Source organism: Aquarana catesbeiana, linkage group LG01, assembly GCF_042186555.1.
Source record: "Aquarana catesbeiana isolate 2022-GZ linkage group LG01, ASM4218655v1, whole genome shotgun sequence".
NCBI lineage: Eukaryota > Metazoa > Chordata > Amphibia > Anura > Ranidae > Aquarana > Aquarana catesbeiana.
Genome location: NC_133324.1, coordinates 588,161,144 through 588,186,335, shown reverse-complemented (window position 1 = coordinate 588,186,335; position 25,192 = coordinate 588,161,144). Strand labels below are relative to the sequence as shown.

Sequence of the window (25,192 nt, the reverse complement as noted above, 5' to 3'; positions counted from 1 at the left end):
AAGCTGAATTACACTAGGGCGGCTTTGTGCTCTCTTCTTTTGTGTTTTGTCTAGATGTGTTCCTGCCACCCAGAGGATCCATAGATAGCAGCAGCACCCTTTGACTTGTCTAATTATCACCAATAGCCAGCTGGAGGGCCATACCAAACTGTTGATCAACGCACCTGCTAGTTTTTTCTTTTGTGTGTATTTTTTGAAGAAATATAGTTAACCTGGATAGTTTTTTTTTCTCCCAACAGGACATGCAGTAAGACTGATTTACTAAAGGAGGAGAGAAACCTCACACACTAAATTGTGTGAACATCTACTTTAAATCATATGAAAAGCAAATTCCTATTTACTTCAGGATTACATAACTGAAGTTAATATACGTACACAAGTTATTGTGGAAAGAGTCTCCTTTGGTATATCAAGCAAGTGTGTGATCTCACCAGACAAAAAACTGCAAAAATGTTTTACCTGGAAAATACCTCTCTGGAACTTTTGATATATAAAACAGAAATGCAGCTGCAGCAATTATGTACATCACAATGACTCGAGGAGCAAATTCCTAAGGTAAGAAAAAATAGTTATTCCGTTCTGATTCTACCCCTTCAATAAGTAAAATACATGGCGAAATTTGATTGTTCGCATACCTGCACAATGGAAGAGCCAATACCCCCATTAAGCAAAATCCAATGAACAGTAGGAATGATTCCATAGCCAGACACAGAACAAAAAATAACTGAGCGCAGTCTATGCCACTGCTGGGTGAGATAACTGGGGTGAATTTGAGCAAAAAACACTGCCAGGATCATGGCAAGCACTGTAATTAAGTACACCTGACGCCAGTACTGTAAGAGAGAAATAAAAATGGACACATAAAAAACATATGTTGTTGGCAAGAAAACATGTTGAAATCCATGATGTAAACAAAAGCAAATAATGAACTATTTAAAATTCAGCTGCAGCTATAAAAATGAGGATATTCAGTAAATTTTAACAGATCTGAATGTATTACAATACCTAAAAAAGGTCAGCAGTGGCAAGAGCAGAATTTCAACTAACAACTTAATATGATTAATCCAAGTTTCATGTAGAAATGTTACTATACCTTTCTCTTATCTATACAAGTCACTTTTATATCTACTCTGTGTAGCTAAAACAGCAAAAAAGGCAATAACCTCTGCTAGACGAATCTGATGCATCCTGGATTTGCTAAAGTATTCAAAAAATAACATAAAATGTATTCAGCCAGTAGTATATAAGCTGAGATTTTACTGGTCTTAAACGGTATTAAACGCAAAAGTAAACATTTAATATATTGCAGATTATCAATTTCTAGATATGATAGATGTATTAGTTTCATGTTTTAGGCTTGCTTTCCTGTAGATTCATCTGGTGATCCAGCCAGCAAGTCTGTTGTTTTTCACAGCACAAACTCTCCAGCAGAATGCATCAGTCTGCATGGATGATATAAACCACTTAAAATGGTTGTACAACCACTTTTACCTACAGCTAAGCCTAAATTAAGGCTTACCTTTAGGTGCTGGAAATATCTCCTAAACCTTCACGGTTTAGGAGATATTTACAATAAAGCCATGCGCCGATGTCTACGGCACATGCGCACTTTAGAAAGGGCAGATCGTGCCTTTTCTAAAGGGGTCATGCCGTGACTGGCAGTTCCCACGCACATGCCCCGAAGGAAGAGGGGTGAAGATGGACACTCGCTGCTAGTGGGGACATCGGTGACATCACAGGCTTCGGTTTCAGGTAAGGGACACATAATGGGCTACTATGCGATGCATAGTAACCCATTATACTTTACCTTTGCAGGGTAATAAAGAGGAAGTAAAACCCATTAAATTGATCAGCTTATATGTAAAAACTTTTATCCCAAAAGTAAAAAAAAAAGTTTGCTGTAACATTCTAAAGTGTTAGCTGGAGTTTGGCTTGAATTTGTTAGTGGGTCTAAATCTGCTAATATATTTAACACTCCCCTCCCTCCACACTGACAATGCTACTGTCTGTTGTTTCTCCTGTGCTCATTCCTTCAGAGATGTGTCTCACTAATACAGGAGGCATGTTACTGGCAAGATCACCAGGTGAAAACAGAGGAGAAAAGTCAAACGAAAAGAAAACGAATGCAGCCACCACATCTAATAATTAGTATGCTAGAATATAATACATTTTTGGTTTTGGGTTTAAGGCCTGGTTCACACTTGTGCGATGCGAGAACACTGCGAATCCACTGCGGGTTCCCGCATACATTGTTAATGACACCCCCAGTTCAGCTTGCATATCGCACTGACACTGACAGTTCGGACATGAATCAGATCGCATATGTGTGAACACACATGCAATCCGATTCTGGTCTGAACAGAAAAAAGGGTCCTGTGCGTGTTTGGACCGAATGCGGTGCGATATCAGCCATACTTTCTGTATGGCTGATATCGCACCGCACAGACATCGCATGTAATGTGAACAGCAGTGCGCTGCAAATTACATGCGATATCTGGCATCGCACAAGTGTGAACCGGGCCTATTACCATTTTAAGGTAAGCTAGGACATTATTACATACAGTGGGGTTGATTTACTGAAACAATAAGGACTGTTCATTTTGTAAAAGGGTATTTTCACATTAAATAGTGAATGTTCACTTAGCTTAGTGAATAAAAAAGTCATGTTCACTTCCACCATCCAATCATGTACAAGCAGAAAACTGGATTTTTCCTACATACTTACCTGTAAAATCAATTTCTTGGGAGTATATCACAGGACACAGAGCAGTTATTATAATCATAACTATTTGTATTATTTACCTATAGGTGAATGGACACTGGCAGATCAAACAACAAGTCCTCTCCTATATGATCCCTCCTATACAGGAAGTACCTCAGCTTTGTAGCAAGCAATAAATTCACAAAAAGAAGGGAGGGACCTCTGTGTCCTGTGATGTATTCCAAGAAATAGATTTTTCAGGTAAGTATGTAGGAAAAATCAAATTTACTTTATCGTACATCACAGGACACAGAGCCGGTTATAATCGTAACTATTTGGGACGTCCCAAAACAATACACTTGAAAGGAGGGAGACACAATCACAGAAACGGTCACCCAAGAAGGACCTATTCTGCCACCCATAACATACTGTGGCCAAAGGCAGTACCCTCCATGGCTCTGACATCCACTTGGTAAAATCTTGTGAATGTATGAACCAAAGACCATGTAGAGGCCATGCAAACCTGAGCTACTGATGCCTGATAACTGACAGTCCAAGATGAGCCCACACACCTGGTAGAGAGAGCTCTTTCCAGAAAGGGTGGGACTTTGCACTTTCAAACCATATGCGTCAATGATTAACTGGTGGATCCAATGATAAATAGTTGACCTAGATGCCGTCTACCCTTCCTGGGCTCCTCTGGCAGTTCAACCAGGATTCCTGACCTGTGTCAACAACTCACATAAATCCTGACCGCCTGAACTACCACCAGAGTATGCAGCGATCTTACCTTTCTCGCGTTGACTGTGGATTGGGAAAAAAAAAAGGCAAGACACTGTCCTGATTCAAGTGAAAACTGTTCTATTTTTACTAAATATACTTTAATAAAGCTGTTTATAATTGACCGATTGATCCTCTTTGAAGATTTATTTTTGGACCTTTTAGTCCTCCTTAAAAATATGCTTATAGATAAAGAGGATCACGCTACCATCCACTCCCTGTTATAATTGTATGGGGATGATCTGACGGTGTATGGGGTGATGGTGCATGAGATAGAGTTTACGGTTTTTGATTCCTTATAGGATACTCTTCTCTATATCTATAGCTGAGGTGATGACACAGTGATTTTTAGCTTTTTCTTTATGTATAGAAACCGGTGTAGGCAAGAAAGATGGATGAGGACACAACATCACCTTATGATGCAAGACTAAGAACGGATACTTACATGAAAGAGCCACCAGCTCTGACACTTTTCTTGCCGAAGTGATAGCAACCAAAGAAGCCACCTTCCGAGTCAAAGAACTAACGGAGTTTCTCGAACTGGTTCAAAAGAAGGCCTCTGCAAGGACAGTCGGGACCAAGCTCAAGTCCCAAGGAGACAAGGGTGGCCTGACAGGCAGGAGTGTCTGCGTTACCCGCTGCATGAGGTATGAATAGAGTGAGAAACAACGGTCTCTGGAAAAGATTTGATAGAGACGAAATCTGACCCTTAATGATACTTAAGGCCAGTCTAATTTCCCCTCCCGATTGGAGAAGAGAAAGGAAAAAAAATATCCCACTCACATATTTCTGCGGGTGCCACTTTCTGGCTTTACACCTTGCATATACGATTTCCAAGTTGTGTAATAGAAGCTCCCCTAAGCCGGCTTCCTGGCGCTAACCAGCGGGGAGATAACAGGACCCAAGACCATAGGTCTGGCTGCACTGAAAGTGTCCAAGGAGTGTCCCCTGCAAGTTTCATTATGTCGGTGTACCAAGCCCTCCTGGAATAGGCCGGTTAACACTATTATCATGGTTACCACCTCCCAGATTCCTTGCAAAAGAAGCGGCAGTAGCTAAATCAGGGGGAAGGTATAGACACCGGAGAACTGGTCCCTAAGGTGATACCAGTGCATCTACCCCTATTGCTGGTGGGACTCTCTTTCCAGACCCAACCTGTCCACTTTGCTATAGAACCTGGAATCCAGTAGATCCAACTGCCGAGTTCCTCAATGCTGGCAGATTGCAGAGAACTTTTCGGGATGCAGGGACCACTGTCCTGGTATTAGTCGCTGACAACTGGGAAAAAAAAAACCTTTCAGTCCTATATACCTGGCATATGTACTCCTGCCAGAGACAGCACATGCTGTTCTGCCCCAGACAGAATGTGGTTTACCTTCCTCAGCTGCACAACTCCTGGTGCCACCCTGGTGGTTTATACATGCCATTGCAATGGCATTATCAGATTGAACACTGACCATAAACCTGTGCAACTGGTTCGTCCAATAATCCAGAGTAAGGTGTACTGCCCGAAGTTCCAAGATATTGATGGAAAGTATTCTCTCCTGTGGAGACCAAGTCCTCTGAACTGTAGCCACCTTCAAACCTCCAAACCAACTGGAGAGACTGGCATCAGAGAATATCTTCCATATCACTAAAAGGAAAAATTTCCCCTTCTCCACATTCCGAATCAACCACCAATTCGAGCTCTGCAATAACCCAGGGATAGAGCCCTACAGTAATCCAATGCTTGGACCTTCATGTTTCAGACAGATAGAATGTTCCTCCACAAAAGATCTAGAGTAGAACTGCAAGTAGGGAACCTACTTCAACCAAGATATAATTGCAGAAATGCATTCAAGGATACCCCTTGCTTCTTATATTTTACTTTAAATCTGGAACCAACTGCTCTGTAAGCAAAGATTATTGAGGTATACTGAGATTGACGTCCCCAAAATCTACCTCTTGCAGCGAGGTCACCACTGATTAGACCGACCCCATCTGAACAGAAGGAGGTTTAGATATTTATCCAGTGCCTTGGGACCTAAGATAGGCCTCATGTCCCCGTTTGGTTTCGGGGCCGCTACTGGTTGGGTGTTTACAATAATGAGGCCATAACTTCTGCTAGGAGCAAATACTATGCAAAAGGCTGACGATCAGTGGTGGACCCAGAAGGTCCCAAGAGGCGTACTCAACCTACCAGGTTCCTGCCAGGTAAAGACGGAGCAAACCACCTCAGAGACTGTCTTAAGATTCTCTGGCCCGAGGTACTCTCAAAACACCGCAGCCTCAAATGCCTCCCTCCCTCTTAAGGTGAAAAGCTTACAACAACTGCTATACCCAGAAAGTCTTCCAACCAAATACTAACCAGGCTTGATCCTGCTTAGGCTCCAAGATCAGACGAGATTAGGCGTGTTCAGGGTGATGCGGCCGCAGTCCATTGTAGCTCCACCAAACTTTCCTAATGACATTCTAACGCGTCAAGAATCCCTGTAATGCCAAACACCACAGTGGCTCAGAAACACCCGATACCGCTGGTCCATCAGGAGACGTGAACACTGCCAGATCACTGGAGCCAAGGGCGGTGCACCTTCCTCCCCCTGCTGCCTCTCCATTCTGGAGCCATTCAACCTGTATAACAGGTAAATAATGTAGCAACTATATTTGCCAACAACAGAATATGCAGTCCCCCAAGAATGCAGGCCCAAACCTATGTTGGTCTACCACTATGCAACCACCTAGGCATGCAAGTACCCAGATACTCAGGTACCCAGGTATGCCGTTATTCAGGTATCCAAGTATGTATTCTTGCTAGGCATGTAAATATGCAGCTTTTATGTGGTTCCTATGGAAACAAGCATGTACACAGTTCCTACGCAAACAAGCATGCACGCAGTTCTTATGCAAACAAGCATGTATGTAGTCCTCATGCAGTTCTTATCAAAATAAGCATGTATGCATTCCTTATGCAAATAAGCATGAGCGCAGTTCAATGCAAACACGAATGTGAACAGTTTATACGCAAACATGCATGAAGGCAGTACAATGCAAGCAGGTAAGCATGCCATAATGACATATGCTGCACCTGCCCAACTGCACTTGGCCCCATACTAGTTTTGCAGGATCGGCCAAGCACATATGCATCCAATGCAGCTTAAAAATAAGCTCCTGCAGATCAAATGCACGTTATTCTGGAGACACAACTCCTTAAAGTGCACTGATACCCGTACAGGTGTATCAACAGACAGTTGTACAAGCCCCCCAGATTAAGCAGCAAGTATATTTCTATGCACTAACGCAGTATATAATCATGTCCGGTCTGGTCACGCAGCTCTTCCATAGGAAGTACTCACACTTCATTATCTAGCCATAGGTTGCTGTTGCATCCCAAGAAGCCATGCTTATCCTTCAGCCCACAGGGTATTCCAAACAAAAAATGGCCACCCTTTTACTTCCTGCCTATACTGACAAGAGTAGGCCATACCGAGCAATCCCGTGCCCTTTACTGGCTGGAGGAGAACCCGCAGCCCAATACTCCTGAGAAGCACACAGAGAATGACCTGGCCAGACCAAACAGTACACTGCCCCCAGTGGCCTCTGGGAGAAAGACCAGACAGTCAGATCTTTTTTTTTTTTAAAGCAAGAGATACTGCAAATGCAGACTTATCATTCCTGCAGCAGGACGCAGAGTCATACCAGGAGTCCAACCTTCACCCATTACAGCTGGCTCTGTCATAAAAGACCTTCAGGGACTCCGCCCCCCTTAATCTGGGGTCCACTCCCCTGGACCTGTATAGCACCCTGCAGGAAAGCACCTTGGTTAGAACACAGCGCAGCATTCCATTACGTAGGGTCCAGTGTCATAAGACTGCATTACAGGCAAACCACACGGATTCTTCTCTTGTCCAACGAGGCTGAGGTACAATCCATTTTAGCTGACAGCTTTTCAAATGGATCCAATTGTAGTCCATGATTCCCAGCAGAACCATTTAGGACCTCTAAGTATGTCCCAACAGCACATCAGTGACCACCACCTTACAGACACTGGCAAAAAAAACTGAGGTACTTCCTGTATAGGAGGAGTTATAGGGGAGGGGAGGACTTCCTGTATGATCTGCCAGTGTCCATTTACCTATAGGTGGCGCATAACCCAAATACTTATGATTATAACTGGCTCTGTGTCCTGTGATGTACGATAAAGAAATCATTTTTTGTACTTCCTTTGCACATGATTAGTGGGTATTCACAATGAACAAAGCTTCACCTTATTTACTCAACTATGTGAACATTTACTTTTTTTTTATTGGCAATCATCTATTTTTTGGTTAATCTACTAAAGCCCATTACATGCCACAACCTAACCAGCATCTGCAGGAATGGAGCTACCAAGCTTACTATACTGGTGCACTGGAACTTTGAGTTTCTAGGAGTTTGTGATGGTAGCTATTTTGTAACTATAGTGCTTTGATGACATGATACAGGTAACGCATACAATGATTTATATTTGGTGTTTTACCTGCTGCCACACTTTATTTTTATTTTAAATTCAGATGCTCACATTTAATGTGTGCTCAAATAATGTTATTGCTCTGTGTAAAGTAAAGGTAACTGTTAGATCTATTAACAAATGTATGAAGTAATCAGATCTACTTCTGTGATAAAAATACTCACTTTCTGGTAAGGGGTAATGGGGTCCCCCATGCCTCCAACAGTCATACATATAAGACATATAAGAATAACAGTTGTTGAACCTATGCTTAAAATTGTCAATACTATCAAATGCTCCTGATCACCACTAGATTTAGGCCTACTTTGCTTATGGAAGGCAAAGTGGCAGTGTCTCTGTAAAAGGGACCCGACCCCTCATTTTTAACCTTGTCTCCCCTCCCTGCTCTTTCCTCCATCACAAGCTAAAATCGACTGGCTGCTAGGCCTAAACACTGTCACAGGGAAAAAGGGCATATATACTTGCATACCTGAAAGTGACAGGTAGTGAAGCTGGCAGCAAGAGAGAAAGGAGCAGCAAGGGAGAGCAGACTGGGCATTTTTAGTTTATCCACTTGCCAATCGCAATACGTATATATACACATTACAGTTTGCAAGTGGTTTACTGAAGCTATGTCTGAAGCTATCAGCCTATCCAAAACCGAGCTCATGATATTTCCTCCCCCACGTGCCACTTCCCCTCAACCATCAACTCCTCCCCCCACACCAAGGTACTAGGTGTTGTCAAGGGACTCCGAACTAACCTTTTGGCCCCATGCCTAATCGCTATCCAAATTTTGCCACCTCAACCTCCGCAACATCTTCAAGATACGCCCCTTCCTAACCAATGTCACCACAAAGCTTCTAATTCACTCCCTGGTCATCGCTCACCTTGACTACTGCAACTCTCTCCTCACTGGCTTACTACTAAATAGGCTATCCCCCCTTCAGTCCATCATGAACACTGCTGCCAGGCTCAACCACCTTACAAACCGCTCAGCGTCTGCTACTCCTCTCTGCCAATCCCTCCATTGGCTGCCACTCAACCAACGAATTAAATTCAAAATGCTAATAATAACTTACAAAGCCATCCACAACCTGACCCCCAGCTACATCACTAATCTGGTCTCAAAATACCAACCAAATCATTCCCTTTGTTTCTTCTAAGACCTCCTCTCTCTGTCACCTCATCCCATGCTCGCCTCCAGGGCTTCTCCAGAGCCTCTCCCATCCTCTGGAATGCTCTACACCAATCTGTCTGACTTTCTCCTACTTTGTGAACTTTCAGACAATCCCTGAAAACTCATCTCTTCAGAGAAGCCTATCTGACCCCCATCTAACAACTGAACATTAATTTTCTCCATCAGCACTTCCCCACAGTTATTACCTGTTGTATCTCTTGACCTTTCCTCTTAGATTGTAAGCTCTAACGAGCAGGGCCCTCCGATTCCTACTGTATTGTATTTGTACTGTCTACCCTCAAGTTGTAAAGCACTGTGTAAACTGTTGGCACTATATAAACCCTGTATAATAATAATAATAATAAATAACAACCCCAACGTTTTTTTTTTCAGTCGGCAACTGGCTTTCTCATGAAAGCAGTCCAAGTGTCTTGCTGAATCGCTTCCTCCCCCCTTGAGTGTTTCTTGGGCTTACCGTTTTTACCGGCTGGCCGCAGAGGTTACCAGAGACCAGATCTTCTCTGATCGTCTATGGTTTTGAAAGACCGGAACAATGTCATGACATCACTTCCTTTTTATTTATTTTTTTTAAAGCAAAAGAACAATTTTTTTTATCTTTTGTTTTTAAAGGTAGAGGAGAGATTTGGGGTCTTATTGACCCCAGATCTCTCCATAAAGAGAACCTGTCATCCCTTATTTTTATTACAAGGGATATTTTTATTTTATTGTAATAGGAATAAAAGTGATAAAAAAAAAAAAAAAAAAAAAAAAAAATTTAAAAAAGGACAGTGTTAAAAATAAATAAATAAAAATTACAGCGCCCCTCTCTCTCCGTGCTCGGGTGCAGAAGTGAATGCAAACATAAGTAGTGCACCACATGTGAGGTATCGCCGCGAACATTACAGCAAGAGCAATAATTCTAGCGCTAGACTTCCTCTGTAACTCTAAACAGGTAACCTGTAAAACTGTTTAAACCGTCGCCTATGTAGAAGTATCCTAGTTTGTCGCCATTCCATGAACGTGTGCAATTTTAATGTGTGACATGTTAGGTACCTAATTACTCAGCGTAACATCTTTTTAAAATATTTGGGGGTTCTAAGTAAATTTCTAGCAAAAATACTGATTTAAACTTGTAAACAAAAAGTGCCAGAAAAGGCTTGGTGAGCAAGTGGTTATAAATGATTTCATATTGTTTTTTTTTTTTTGTTTTTTTTTACTCTGGGCTCGACTTTGGATGCACAGAGCTTTATAGGTCTTTTAAAAGAGCACATAGCAGAAGCTGTTTTCCTCAAGACTCTTTCTGATGATACCTTGTAGGGGATCTGTATGACCAAGCTGTTTCATTTAAAACAGGTAAGAATACACCAGTCCCACCGTACTGGCTGATAATTTTATTAAAAAAAATAATTATATATTATATTATTATTTTTTTTAATAAAATTATCAGCCAGTACGGTGGGACTGGTGTATTCTTACCTGTTTTAAATGAAACAGCTTGGTCATACAGATCCCCTACAAGGTATCATCAGAAAGAGTCTTGAGGAAAACAGCTTCTGCTATGTGCTCTTTTAAAAGACCTATAAAGCTCTGTGCATCCAAAGTCGAGCCCATATATATATATGCTAAAAATAATACTTTTAACAAAAGCAGGACCTCTGTATCACTCTCTGCTGAACTCCCCCTTCAGATCATTAATCAGAATCAAACTTATGGTCATGCAATACCAGATTACTCCAGTAGATGGTGCAGATAATTCAACGGTGTGGCACTACACTAAAGGGTTGCCAGAAAACAATGCATATATTTTAACTGGAATTCTCCTTTAAGGCAATTTTTGACGACAGATATGATTTTTCCAAAGGAAAAGGATGGGCCATACACAATTTAAAGACAAACTGAATGCATTTTAGGGTTTTGTCAAGAAAAACAGTTAATAACTTATTTTTTCTATTTACAGGAATATATAAGCTGATGTTGAACTCATGCGGAATGCCATAGATAATCGGTTTAGAAATCCAGTGACAGTCCACTGACCCACTCAATTCCCCAATCAAAGACTATAGTTAACGAACCCCAAATGGCTTGGTTGACATTTGCTTTTCTGCCATAAAAGACTCTTTTTGAAGTACTGCTGCGTAAGCTCTCGTAGTGCAGATGCAGTTGGCAAAGCGTGTTCAAACAGGACACACAGAAGGCATGAGTTCAAATGTCCCTTCACTCATTATTTTTAATATGGAAATTCACTCATGAAAATTATGTGGACTTCAGCTCCCAACAGTGCTCATTAGCAAGATAAATAAGACTCAAGGTCTGGAGAATACAAAATAAAAACCTTGCCTGGGGCACTGGAATCCAATGTGATGGCTTAATTGATTTGAGCCAGAAAAAGAATGGTTTTCTTCACTGATCAAGTAGGAAAACTGAGAATGAATGATTACCTACATTGTTACAGTAGAAAGCATAAAACACCCCAGAGACATAGCAACCCAAGATGCCGATTGAAATGCCTGCGTAATCCAATGCCATCCATCGGCGGCTGGTTTTCTCTGAACGATGACAACAAAAGAGGTGATATCCCACTGAACATAACATGCAGACCTAAAAAAATAAAGATGCATTTATTTACAATGTGCATTGCAAATGATTGCTAATGCAAAAGACAAAACACAAATCAGCACATTACACATGTAAAGCCTTATTACCTATAATATTTTTAGGGCTGGTTCACACCATATGCAGTCTAGAGTGTTCTTATTCTACATGAAAAATGCATGGACAGTGTTTAACATGGAGTCCAATGGCCCTAATTCACACCAGTGCACTCAACAAAATTAAAACATGTTGCATTTTTTCTGTATGGAATGCATCTATAATACAGAAAAATGCACGGGCATGCACGTCCTCAACTGAGATGAAGAGGAAAAAAGGGGGGGGGGGGGAACGCACCAGAATTCATCAAAAACAGACTGAATTCAATAAAAAATGCATCAAAATGCTTATGCAGAAATGCATCCAAAATGCAAAAATTGTAATGTGAACCAGCCCTTAGTCCTGGCAATAGCCATCTAATATATTGTCATGATTTAATGATAAATATGTACCTTTATCAAAAGAAACCTCTTTTTCAGCTGCTCAGCCTGCTCATCCTGTACTACTTTTGGCGACTTCAGGGACAATTTGAATAGACATGTGTGCAGGAACCCGCACAGATGTCTGTCAAATCGCCCCTGAAGTTGGACTGCATTGCCGGTTTGAAATTGTGCGAGTTCCGCTTAACTTGCACGATTTCTAACCCCCAGCAATGTGAAGCTGGGCTTATTGTCAAAGCTAAATTAAACAAGCTGAAGTTAGAAGCAGATTGGTTAATATGCACAGCTGCACCAGAATTTGTGTGCATCAGTTTTAGTAAATCTCCCCCATAGTGCATTCACCTAGTCATAGAAAACATGGGTCTTCGTTATGTGTTTTGATTGTTTTCGGTAGGTGTGGCGTCATGCATTGATATGCGCTGCCATTCCTATCGAAAGCCCTTATAAAAACATACATCTGTACATTATTAGTGAAATAAAAAAAATACAAACACAACATATATCTGGTCAATACACTGCACATTTGAGAAATAGCACCATTAAAAACAAAGGCAAATCTCTGCACACGCGTTAACACACATTACAGTTGTGAAAGGGCCATAAAGGGTAAAAGTACTTTTAAAAAAAATAAAAAAATCCCCAATCAGCACCAATGTATTAATAATTTAACAGGTGCATTGCACAGTACACCCTGCAGTGTTGACTATCTTCCCCTTCATGAGCTATAGGCAAGTGAGTGGAGTCTACATCCTGACCAATTTTTTTGCAGCTTGCAAACAGCTGGATGATAATGATTGTAACAAGCCACCCAAAGCAACAAATCTGTCAACAAGGTAATAATATACTTAAATACGATAGCAAAATTAGGGGGCGCACACCACGAACTGTACATCAACACATTGAACCAATGGAAGAATGAATGGGAGGCGTTTTGAGTGGCGCCATTTTTTACACTTAGTCATACTTGAAGAGGTTGTAAACCCGATTTAAAAAAAAAAAAAAAAAAAAAAAAAACCTGCAAGACAAAAAGGCATAATGAGCTGGTATGCATAGCATACCGGTTCATTATGAAATATTTACCTGAGAACGAAGCCCTGCTGAGGCGTCAACACACCGCTGAGACGGCTGACATCTTCCCCAGTGTTTTTTACGGGTTTGCGGGCTCCAGCGCTGTGATTGGCTGGAGCCGCAATGACGTCACTCCACGGGTCCTTAAAAAACAGCACGGGTGGCTGTTCATTCAGCGCGCATGCGCCGATGACGTCTTCGGTGGCGTATATAGTAAATGTCTCCTAAACGGTTCAAGTTTAGGAGATAATTACAGTACTTACAGGTAAGCCTTATTATAGGCTTACCTGTAGGTACAATTAAACAAGAAGACTTTACTTCCTCTTTAAATTTGGTTTACAAGATAGGAAAGAGGCTGTGTGATGTGGAATGGGAGATTTTTTTCCTCATATACTTTCTGCTTCCGTGTCTGGAGGTCATTGATAGCTAGATGCCCAGGCCAAATAGCAGCATCTGCATGTGTTAGTTACCATACCATTAACTATATTAATTATGGTACGTTAATGGTAAGGTTAACTATGACTAATCTGTGTACCCTAAATAATAAGAACTTAGTTAGTAAACTGTTTTATTATAGGCTGAAAATTATGTAAAAAAAGTAAAATTTTTTTCTATTTAAAATTTAAATTATGCAATTGTATTTGACAATTACACTATTAAATAGATGGCACTACAGATCTCATTGCAGCCTGAAGGTAGCTGTATCTCTCTGCAGGCTAAAGACCTCCAGGCTTCATGTGAATGATCACATGTACGAGTGTTATAGCTGACAGTAATAACATGATTGGTTCCCTATGACCCATAAGGATCATTTGCCTTACAAACCAGATCTAAGGCTGAACCGCTACTTAAAGTGTTTGTTAACCCCCACAGCTTATGCTGTGTAATCTGCCCCCCTCTAAACTGTAAAAAAAACCTCCCTGAATCTGCCACTTCCTGTATGCCCCTCTCTAAACTGACCATGATAACTAGGGCTACTCAGCCTTGATCACCGTGGTCAGTGCGTCCCTCCATCAGACGTAGCTGTCCTCTCTGCTCTCCCCCCCCCTCCCCCCCTCCTTCCTACATGTCAGCGTCTTCTCTGTCTCCGCCCCCGCTGCTTCTATTAAAAATAAAAGCCCTAAAATTGTCACTGCCAGCCCCTCTATTAGAGGCTGGCATATCACACAATCCAAGTTGTAAAAACAATTGCTCTATATAGCTCTTTAGAGCTGACTTCAGGCCGGTCACGTGACTCGTGGCCACTTTACAGCTTCGAGACATCACTTCTGCAGGAGGTCACGTGATCTCCCCGGCTGACGTCAGAGGGAGGTCACGGCCCCTCCCGCAGAAGCGATGTCTTGGAGCTCTAAAGCGACCACGAGTCAAGTGACCAGCCTAAAGACAGACAATTTAGAGCACTTGTTTTTACAAAGGACTTGGATAGTGTGGTATGCCAGCCTCTAATAGAGGGGCTGGCAGTGAATAATAATTTAGAGTTAACAAACACTTTAAGCAGTACAAAAAAAAACTTTCAACATATTAAAATCTAGCATTAGAACATTTCTAAGCTCCAGCCCCTTTCTGCAAAACCCTGTCAATCTCTTTGGTCTCACTAGTTCCTCCATTCAACCTCCACATCACTACTGTGTAATTAAATTACATGGAAGTAGGAAGGGGAATCACTGAGGGTTGCTGTGGACCAAGGAAATTGTCGCTACAGAAAGGTTTGGCTTCCCTTCGAACTTCAGAGGAGGATTTTTCTTGAGTGGTGTTCTAGCAGGTAAGGAAAAAAAATGATGTGCTGTAAAACTATACCTCAAAAACAATGTTTTGTATATATAACAAATAGGTTTACCTGAAAGCAGAATAGGCAGATAGAGCAGATAACAAAATCTTCCCTGGAAGCATTTGCAGAAGGCAAAACAGACATCATGTCATAAATACCTAAACTAAAGAATAGTAGGAAGCCTAGCAAGTGACTCCAGATGTTCACAGTTTCATTGGACAAGATGAAAAGGCTGGAGAAGAAATAAAATGTTATAATTAGTAAAGTACATGGTACCATAAAGCTAACCTTTTTTTTTTTTTTTTAACAGAAAAGTTTTTATCCGTCTCCAGAAGGAGAAATTTTTTAACATACAAACAAAAGAATAGAAAAACTTGCTGCTACATAATATATACAAGTGTGGTGAATAATTTCAAGTCAGAATATTTTAGTCATCATAATACAGAATTGTGTATGATTCATGATATATGTATAAGAGTACATCCATAAATACAAAGTCTATTCGTTTATACAATTTTCCGGTATCAACTACCAGGTGGCAATATTTTCAGCTGAGAAGTCAGGTGGTAATGCTAACCATTGTTTAGGTACCTAAAAATGGATTATGAAGAGTCAAGAATTCGAAGAGGGGGGGGGGGGGGGGGAGGCAGGAGGGGAACCGAGGGAAGGAAGGGGGGGGGGGGGCGGGGCATATCAAAATGGGATTCTCCACGCGTCCCACAGGTCATGCTGATCTTATTGCCGAGACCATGCTCCCCAAACCTTGGAGAACTTCTAAGGGCACTTGCGGTTAATATAGGTGAGTTTAGAGAGTGGCAGTGTGGAGTTTATTAAAGCTTTCCATTGGGAGGGTCGGGCTGCTTCCATTTAAGCAGGATAGCTTTCCTAGCATAAAACGAAGTATAAAATACAAACAGTCTTTTATGGGTATTAGTTATGAGGTTATCACATACTCCCAAAAGTAAAACAACCGGGTTCACTTGTATATGCAGGTTACCCACCGTATTGATAACGTCTAACACCTCTGACCAAAACTGTTCTATAATAGGGCACGACCAGACAACATGTATAAAAAGGTACCCAGCTCCCCATTACACTTCGGGCATCTGTCTAAAAGTGTCGGATACATTTTAGATAATCTCTGCGGCGTATAATACGCTCTGCGGAGGAATTTGAGCTGAATATAGCGATCTCTCGCTGAAACCATGAGGGGAATGTACCATAAAGCTAATCTACAAAGAGCAAACTTAAGTGCCAAGTACAATAACCCACAGTATCCAATTAAATAAAGTCTTTTTACAGAAACATGATTACTGGTCAATGGCTGTTACTGAAATTCGCACTACAGGGTTAAGCAAATAATAAAACATTAATTTACTAGACCTAATTAGGATAAGGTTGAGCCTTAAAGTATATTTAACCTCTTGCTGCCCCTGTAACACATATGTGAGGCAACAAAAGGGTGGGCTTTAACCACTTCAATACCGGGCACTTTCACCCCCCTTCCTGCCCAGGCCAGTTTTCAGGGCTGTCACATTTTGAATGCCAACACTGTACTCATATTACATTTTTATCTTTGTTTTTACACAAATAGAGCTTTCTTTTGGTGGTATTTAACCACTTTAGCCCCGGAAGATTTGGCTACTGAATGACCGGGCCATTTTTTGCGATTAGGCACTACATCGTTTTAACTGACAATTGCGCGGTCGTGCGACGTTGCACCCAAACAAAATTAACGTCCTTTTTTTTCCCACAAATAGAGCTTTCTTTTGGTGGTATTTGATCGCCTCTGTGGTTTTTATTTTTTGCGTTATAAACAAAAAAAAAAAAAAAAAAGAGTGACAATTTTTGCTATAATAAATATCCCCATTTTTTTTTTTTTTTTTTTAAAAAGCTAATTTTTTCTCAGTTTAGGCCGATATGTATTCTTCTACATGTTTTTGGTAAAAAAAAAAAAAAAAAATCGCAATAAGCGTATATTGATTGGTTTGCTCAAAAGTTATAGCGTCTACAAAATAGGGGATAGAGTTATAGCATTTTTATTTTTTTACTGGTAATGGTGGCGATCTGCCATTTTTATCATGACTGCGACATTATGGCGGACACATCGGACAATTTTGACACATTTTTGGGACCATCGACATTTATACAGCGATCAGTGCTATAAAAATGCATTGATTACTGTAAAAAATGTCACTGGCAGTGAAGGGGTTAACACTAGGGGGCGATCAAGGGATTGTTTTCCCTGGGAGGTGATTCTAACTGAAGGGGGAGGGGACTGACTAGAGGACGTTACGGATCGTGGTTCCTAGCTAATAGGAACACACAATCTGTCTCTCAGAACAGAACAGGGATTTGTGTGTTTACACACACACTTCTGTGTTCTGTCCCTCATGCTTGGGATCGCTCGTGGCCGGCGGTCAACATCCCCGCAGTGCAGCGGGCGCGTGCGCACCTGCTATCCCAATCCTGCGAGCCGACGTATAGCTACGGCGGTTCACGGGATCGTGCCGACCTGCCGCAGTAAAATGACGGCGGCTGGTCGGCAAGCGGTTGATCACCACAGTTTTTTTTTTTTTTGCTAAATAAATGAAAAAAGACCAAAAAGTCTGAAAAAAAAACAAACAAAACAACTTGTTTTTCTTGGTTTCGGGTATAACATTTTGCAAATATTCTTTCTTCATAAATGTAGGCCAAACTGTATTCTGCTACATTTCTTTGGTGAAAATAACCCAAATCAGTGTTTATTATTTAGTCTGTAGGAAAGGTATAAAGTCCACAAACTGGTATACCCTGTATATATCTGAAAATTGATCAATCCTGATGTACTGATGGCCTCATCATCATTTCTTGATGCCCGAAAACGCCAGGACAATATTTTTTTAAGTTAAAGATTTTTTGTCATGATTTTTTTTGAAAATTAAAAAATTACATAAATAAAAAACTTGTTTCACAATTTTGTAATTTTTAAAAAAATTGTACATACTGTCACCAGAGCAGTACAGTATCATCATAGAACTAGTGTGGCGGTGACCAGGGACACTGGTGACAGTATGTAAAAACATTTAAAACAATATGATTGCTTATACTATTGAATGAAGCAACCATTTTACTGAAATAAATGGATTTATTTAGTGCTTACTATCGTGATTAGCCACAGCTAATCACATGGTTACAGATGGACTGTGATTGGTCCTATACAACCATATATGTTTTGCGCGGTCATAAAATAAATCACTACAAGTGTACTAAAAAGTTATAAATAATCCAAAAAATGATATCACTATCTAAAAAGTCCAGTGCAAATATAATGAAGTGAAAAATGCATCCAAGCAAAAACGACTGTGGGCAATGGAGTGCCCTAGTGATGACATCCGTTCGGATGAAACTCGTAGGGCTGAGTTATGGCGCTGACGTTCATCACACCTGCTGGGGTGTTGGATGTGATAGTTTGATGTGCTATTTGACTTTACATCAGTGTGAGTAGATGCCCATTTTTTAAATAAATCTATTGCAATTGCTACACTATGGGCGATTTTCCATTTCTCTTTTATATGCTGTTTTTTCTGTGGCTAAGCAGTAGATTGTCTGTTTAATCTACTGGAAAAAACAGCTATCAGTGGCAGGCTGAGTGAGTAGGGATACATGCATGCCTATCCATTCATCTGGGCAGCAGGCTGTAGGAGTGCAGGCTCTGATCTATCGGTCAGGACAGGTTATTGTAGATGTAGAGGATGACACATTTACCCATTATGTAAGTGGAGACTCACTCTCATTCATCCAGCTAACAAGTGGTGTGATTGGAGGCTGCTGATTTTTCCATCCATCCTCTAGTGGGACTTGTTCCCCAAAAGTGCTGTTAGACCTCCTATGCCTTGGGGTCTAACCTTCTGGTAAGCAGAATTTGTGTCACATGCGTGGGTGCACTGTTGTAATTTGGAAGGGGATTTCAACTTATGGAATTTGGGACATAATAGTTTTTGCTTGGATGCACTTTTCACTTAAATTTTATTTGCACTGGACTTTTTTTGATAGCGATATAGTTGTTTGGATTATTTATGACTTTATAGCACACTTGTAGCGATTATTTTATGACAGCGCAACACATATATGGTTGAATAATTCATTTAATGATATTGTAACACTATATTAGCTCAGGATTTAATTTTTTTACATTTTTGATTGGCCCTGTGTGTACCATGTGATCGCTGTGACCAATCACAGAGATCAACACCATAGTACACTAGTACACAATGGATGGAATGAATGAAAGCCATCCATTGTATGCAATTGTCAAGTGATGTGCTGTGATTGTTCACAGTGAACACATGGTACCGGCAGTGGCCTGTACACTGATCAGTCATCCGCTGTGTCTGGTGACAGATTGCACAACGCAGCCGGAAGGGGGGTGCGAAGACATCATATGACATCCACTCGGAACTGTGAATTTGACAGCGCACTCCTAGCACAGAGACTGCACTGTCAAAGACAGTTCTCAGTGTGCGCTCAGTAGCCGGTAGGACCAGCTCACCATCATGTGATCACTGTGACAATCACAATGGTCACATGATTGCCGATCCTTCCCACCTCAGCTGATTTTTTTGTATATTTTTGAAAGGACACCTGGGTGGGTTGAAAGGGGTGTAAAAGAGAAGTATGGGTTTCTTTTTTTCTTTTTTTGCAAATCTCATTTGCCTCGGTGGATGGAGCATCAGACCGATGCTTATAGGTAAATGTGGCGCTCTAAATAACGAAATAATTTCATATCTCTCAAATAAGCGTTGCATTTAAGTGAATATTGAAACCAATACTATAGACAAAACTGAAGTGACGTGGTAATACACCACATACATGGTGCAAAAAAATAGTCCTTTAAAGCATAAACAAATAGTAAAGTTCATATAAAAAACAAAGATAATCGATTGTGTGGGAAGCTTCACCTTGGTGTTCTTGCCTCCACCAAACATACAGAGTGCGAACTCACCAGAATCAATTGCTGTCTAACATATATAGCAGCAAAACTCGCTCATTACTCTCTGATCCTTCTTCACAAGGGGTGCATGCAGCATTTACTGGATAAAGATATTCCTCCAATACTGTACATGGACATCAATGGGAAAACTCACTTGCATCCAACCGAACAGTGAATCACCAATGCCAGAGAGAAAACGGCTTATAGTGTAGTATTTATTTTCAACAAAAGTTTAAAAGTATTAAAAAAAAACATTTAAAAACACACATAGGAGTCCACAAGTTAAAGTGCTATGTATATGTACTGCTGGGTCACACCACTCACATCTGATACCGCCAGACTACAAGAAGAATGGCAGCTGGATCTCAAGCGTATCACAGTAACAACATCCGCATATGTATGTTCAGCATAAAAACTGGTAGTAGATAACTTACATCTGGTGCCACCACCCTTATTTGGAGCGTTGCATTTACCTATCCTTGTTCTAGAATGATGAGCTACTGAATCCACCTGGAGAGTTATTGGGACAGGCAAGACAAGTTTTTTCCCCATACAGGGACCCTCAGAAATGACAACAATAGGGAAAGGAGAAAGAGGGGGAAAGCACTGCTCAGATGAAAATGATTAAAACAAATAAATACTTTATTGAAAGATTTCAAATTCTGTTAAAAAAGCTCTGTTAACCACTTGCCGACCAACCGCAGCAGTTATACTGCGGTAGGTTGGCTCAGCTGCGCAAATTGCCGTAGGTGTACGTCGGGCTCGTACACGGCGATCTGTGGGTATGCACGTGCACTTCCATTGGCCAGCGGGGTCTGGCTGACTATGTCCGCCAGCCACCCGCGATTGTTCCCCACCATGACAAAAAGGGGATCTGCCTGTGTAAACAAGGCAAATCTCCGTTCTGACAGGGAGATCACACAGATCCTGTCTTTCTGCTATGCAGGAAAGACTTTGGAGAATTTGTTTCCTAGCTTTCAAGAGAGTAGGAATGACTGAATTAGGTTAACCCTGATCCCTCAGGTCCTTGGCTTCAACAGCCAGTTGAAGCAAGTCAGTGAGAAGCAGGGTGGTAAACAGGTCCTTGGAACAGACAATCCAGATGGTTTGGGGAAGCCTACAGAGAGTGTGCCAGGAGTTTGAAAAGGTCCACATCTGCCTGGGCCAGTTTGAAATCATGTGAATCATTAAAATGCTCTCCATCTCAATGCAGTAGGAGGAGACTAGGAAGGAGGAAAGGCATAAACTAGGTTGAACTGATCCAAAGGACAAGATCATCCATCATGAAACCCAGATAACCCCGGAATCTAGAGAAAAATTTGCTTAGTTTGCTGTTAAATCTGGAAGCCAGGTGGTCCAAATCTGGCACCCCCACTTGCGACAGAGGTCGTGAAACAACCCAGGGTGAAGAGACCATTCTCCCCAATCCAGATATTGATAAGTGAGAAAGCCTGTTTGCCAGTTCTTAACGCCTGGGAAATGTATGGAGCGTAAAGTTCTGCCCAAGCCAGAATCTGATTAGCTACTTTTTGAGCTGCAAGACTTCTGGTTTTATTCTGATGGTAGATGTAAGCCTTTGCTCTGGCATTATCTGATCGGATGATCCTGCAGTCGAGAGGACCAGCATTGAAGGAAAAAAAAAAAAAAAAATTGCTCTGAATTCTGGAATATTGACAGAGAGATGAGCTTCCACCAGTGACCAAGTCCCTTGCCCTGAGAATGTCCAGGACTTCTACCCAGCCGGTCAGTCTGGCATTTGTCATGAGAACCTTCCAGAGCAGTTGGAAGGATTTTCCCCACCCCAGTGCTAGACTTGTTAGCCACTAGGCCATGATTTTGTGGGTCAGGCGGATGTGTTGATCTATAGGTTGAGCCTTCTTGTCCCACACTGTTGGGTTACCATGGTCTGGAGTGAAACAGGCCATATAGAACAGCTTCTAAGAAAGCTTTAATGCAAAACGGTTTTAACAGCTCCACAGATGAACACAATCAAACAAAATCAAACAATGGACCACAGCTTACTCAGTAATGGCATGAGTCAGCCATGGAAGGGTAAAATTAAAAGCAAGATTTCTGCACAGAATCTACCAGGTCACTCATTGCTTTCTGGCCTATATGGACATCGAAGATGCCTACTTGCATATTCCCATCATTACCAATGTGTTGTCCTTTCTTTTGGTCTATCTACTGTACCTTGGGTTTTTACCAAAGGTGCTAGCCACTGTACTTGGTTTGCTTTGTTCTCCGGGGATTCAATAGACAAAAACTCTGTCAGACAGTGTCCATCAAACTGCAGAGGTTCGGTGGATCCTGAACCTCTAGAAGAGCTGCAACCTTCCGATTTTGGCAAGGCTCCTGGGCTTAAAGCTATCTTTGGAAGGGTAAAATTAAAAGCAAGATTAGCACAGGTCCACAATACTCTAAAGCATGGAATGTAGTCTTAAATACAATATTAAATATATTGAATGTGTTTGTAATCGTGTATCTTATATGCAAAGTGAACTAATATGTGTAATTATATATACAGTGCAAACATGCAGTTAAACTAATACATATGTGAATATTTTATATGTGAATAAATCAATAATACATTTTTAAAAAATGAATTAATGAATAAATTATTTAAGTGGTATATATTATTAACAATATAAATTGCAACGTGTATTTAAATATGCGTATGTTAACTGTGACACCAAATATATTATAAGTAGTAAATCTCAAAATTGAACCTCCCAATATAATTCAAAGTGCCAGTATAATTTCCCAAGAACATTTTTTGTGCAATGTCTTTTATACATATAATGGCTCTTCAAACCAATTAAACACCCAGTGTTCAAAGAAAAAACGTGAGTCCTTCACCAATATCAACTTGCTGTTAGAGATTGTGGATTTTTTCTGTGAGTTCCAATCACTGCTTCGCTGGATGGAGGACAAACAGGTAGAAAGAAAAGGAGGAGAGGAGTCAGAGGAGGAAAAAGAAAGAGAATAAAATTAGGAACAGGCATTTTTAATATTAGCAGTGTGGTTTTAACAATAAAATTACTTGATTTAGGATTGAATTACATTCCCCACACCAATATTAATAAATTGAAATACTTATATTGCGCTGCAGAAATTTGTGAGAAAACTCAATTTGTCAAACAGGGCATAAGTGAATTAGAAAAACAAAGGGACCTAATAATTAGGGCAGCGGACAAAGGAGGAGCTATTCTTATTTTGGACAAAAAAGATTATAAGGAGGAGATGACAAGACTATTATCGATTAAAGACATATACAAGAAATTAATAGGCAATCCCACACATAAGTTGACGTTACAGCTTAAAAAAATATTAAAAAAGGGAAGGATTTAAAAATACCGACAGAGAAAGAGGCAAGATACTTACTCCCAAGAGTCCCTAGAATTCCCACAATTTATTATCTGCCAAAAATTCATAAGAATATTGAAAAACCACCGGGAAGGCCAATTGTAAGTGGGATTGGATCCCTGTTTTCAAATATAGGGGAATATATAGATCTATTTTTACAAAAAATGATTAAAAATAAAGCTTATCTGAGCGACAGTGGAGAACTGATTAAGTTACTTGAGTCTGGAGAACATAACAACGGATACTTAGCAACAGTGGATGTCAATCCACTGTATACTAGTATCAAGCAAAAGGATGCTATGTCAGCAGTAAAATTGGCATTAGAAAGTATGTCTGACCTTAAAAGTAAACAAATACAATTCATCTTGGAGTTTGCCATGACCAATAATTACTTTTGGCATAGCAGTGAGTAGCAATGGGAGCCAAGTATGCTCCCAGCGTTGCCAATTTGGTCATGGCAAAGTGGGAAGCAGAAGAGATATATCCCAAATGGCCTGATTTACCACTATACAGGCGTTTCATAGACGATACTATGGTGATATGGGATGGACCTGTGGACAGTTTAAAGAAATTCCTCACATCATTAAATACCAACAAATATGGTCTGACTTTCACGGGAGAGTGGAGTCAGGATCAGATACATTTTTTGGACCTCACTATATATAAAAAAGATGGGAGTTATGTGTACGAGAGCATTCTTCAAAGAGACAGATAGGAACAGCTATATACCCACCTCGAGTTTTGTCATCATCAGAGGTGGGTGTATATCACACCAGGAAGCCAATTCACCAGAATAGGGTGTAACTGTCATGCTGATTCTGACTTTTTTGAACAAACTGATAAATTGATTGAGAGATTCCTGGATAAGGAATACAAATATACTTTCCTTATGGAAGAATGAGATAGGATATGGCAAAAAAAAAATAGAACTGAATTGTTGTATTCACACAAAAAGAATTCTCAGGGAGATGATTGTAACTTTATCACTGACTCTAATGTGCAATCTAACGAAATAGAGAAAATTATCAAGAATTACTGGCCCATTTTGCTGAGGGATGAGACGCTTAAAAAAGTACTTCCAAGACAGCCTAAATTTATATACAGAAAAAATAGATCAGTACGGAACAGAATAGTTAGAAATACTATAGATCCACCGAGAAAGCCTAAAATGTTTTTTGATCTGAAGGGATTCTTTAAGTGCAATAAATGCAAGGTATGTAAAACCACAAAAAGAGGGAAAAAGAGAAGAGGGGAGTTCGCATCAATGTTTACAATGTAACTAATGATATTAAAAGTCTCAACTCATGTGATTCCACTCATGTTGTATACGTGTTGGAGTGTCCATGTCGGATGCAATACGTAGGTAGAACTACAAGAAAATTGAAAAAAAAAAAGAATAGAACATATCAATAATCTAAGGAAAGGAATTGATAACATAGCGTCTCCAGGCACTTCAAATTGCAACATAACAAAAATCCAAGCCTTTTTAATGTCTATGGTACTGAACAGGTGGAGGGTAATTGGAGAGGCACAGACAGGACCAATGAGGTATCAAGGTCTGAAACTCATTGGATTTACCAGATGAATACTTTACAGCCGCAGGGCTTAAATGTGGATATTAACCTGAATTGTTTTTTGACCAATTTTTGATCTGTTGATTCAATTTTTTTTCATAGATTGTCATTGGATTCTTATCTTATTTTCTTCTTTTTCATTTGATTTTATTTTTTGGATATTTTTTTATTTTCATTGTATTTTTGTTTATTTTTATTATATATATTTTTTTGTTCATTTTCATTTTTA

The 25,192-nt window shown here is 40.4% G+C and overlaps 1 protein-coding gene across 3 annotated transcripts in view; it reads right to left on the bottom strand.

Annotated features, from left to right (window-relative positions):
* Positions 1-25,192, bottom strand: part of PAQR3 (progestin and adipoQ receptor family member 3) — a 121,179-nt gene that overhangs the window by 67,774 nt on the left and 28,213 nt on the right. For all 3 annotated transcript variants that reach the window (XR_012235863.1, XM_073598015.1, XM_073598006.1), the window contains exons 3-6: positions 15,121-15,283; positions 11,569-11,724; positions 636-833; positions 460-550 (exon numbers count right to left, since the gene is read on the bottom strand). Coding sequence is in view for 2 of the 3 variants with exons in the window: in XM_073598015.1 (XP_073454116.1) it covers positions 460-550; positions 636-833; positions 11,569-11,724; positions 15,121-15,283 (608 nt within the window). In the remaining variant the exon portion in view is untranslated. The remainder of the gene's footprint in view (positions 1-459; positions 551-635; positions 834-11,568; positions 11,725-15,120; positions 15,284-25,192) is intronic.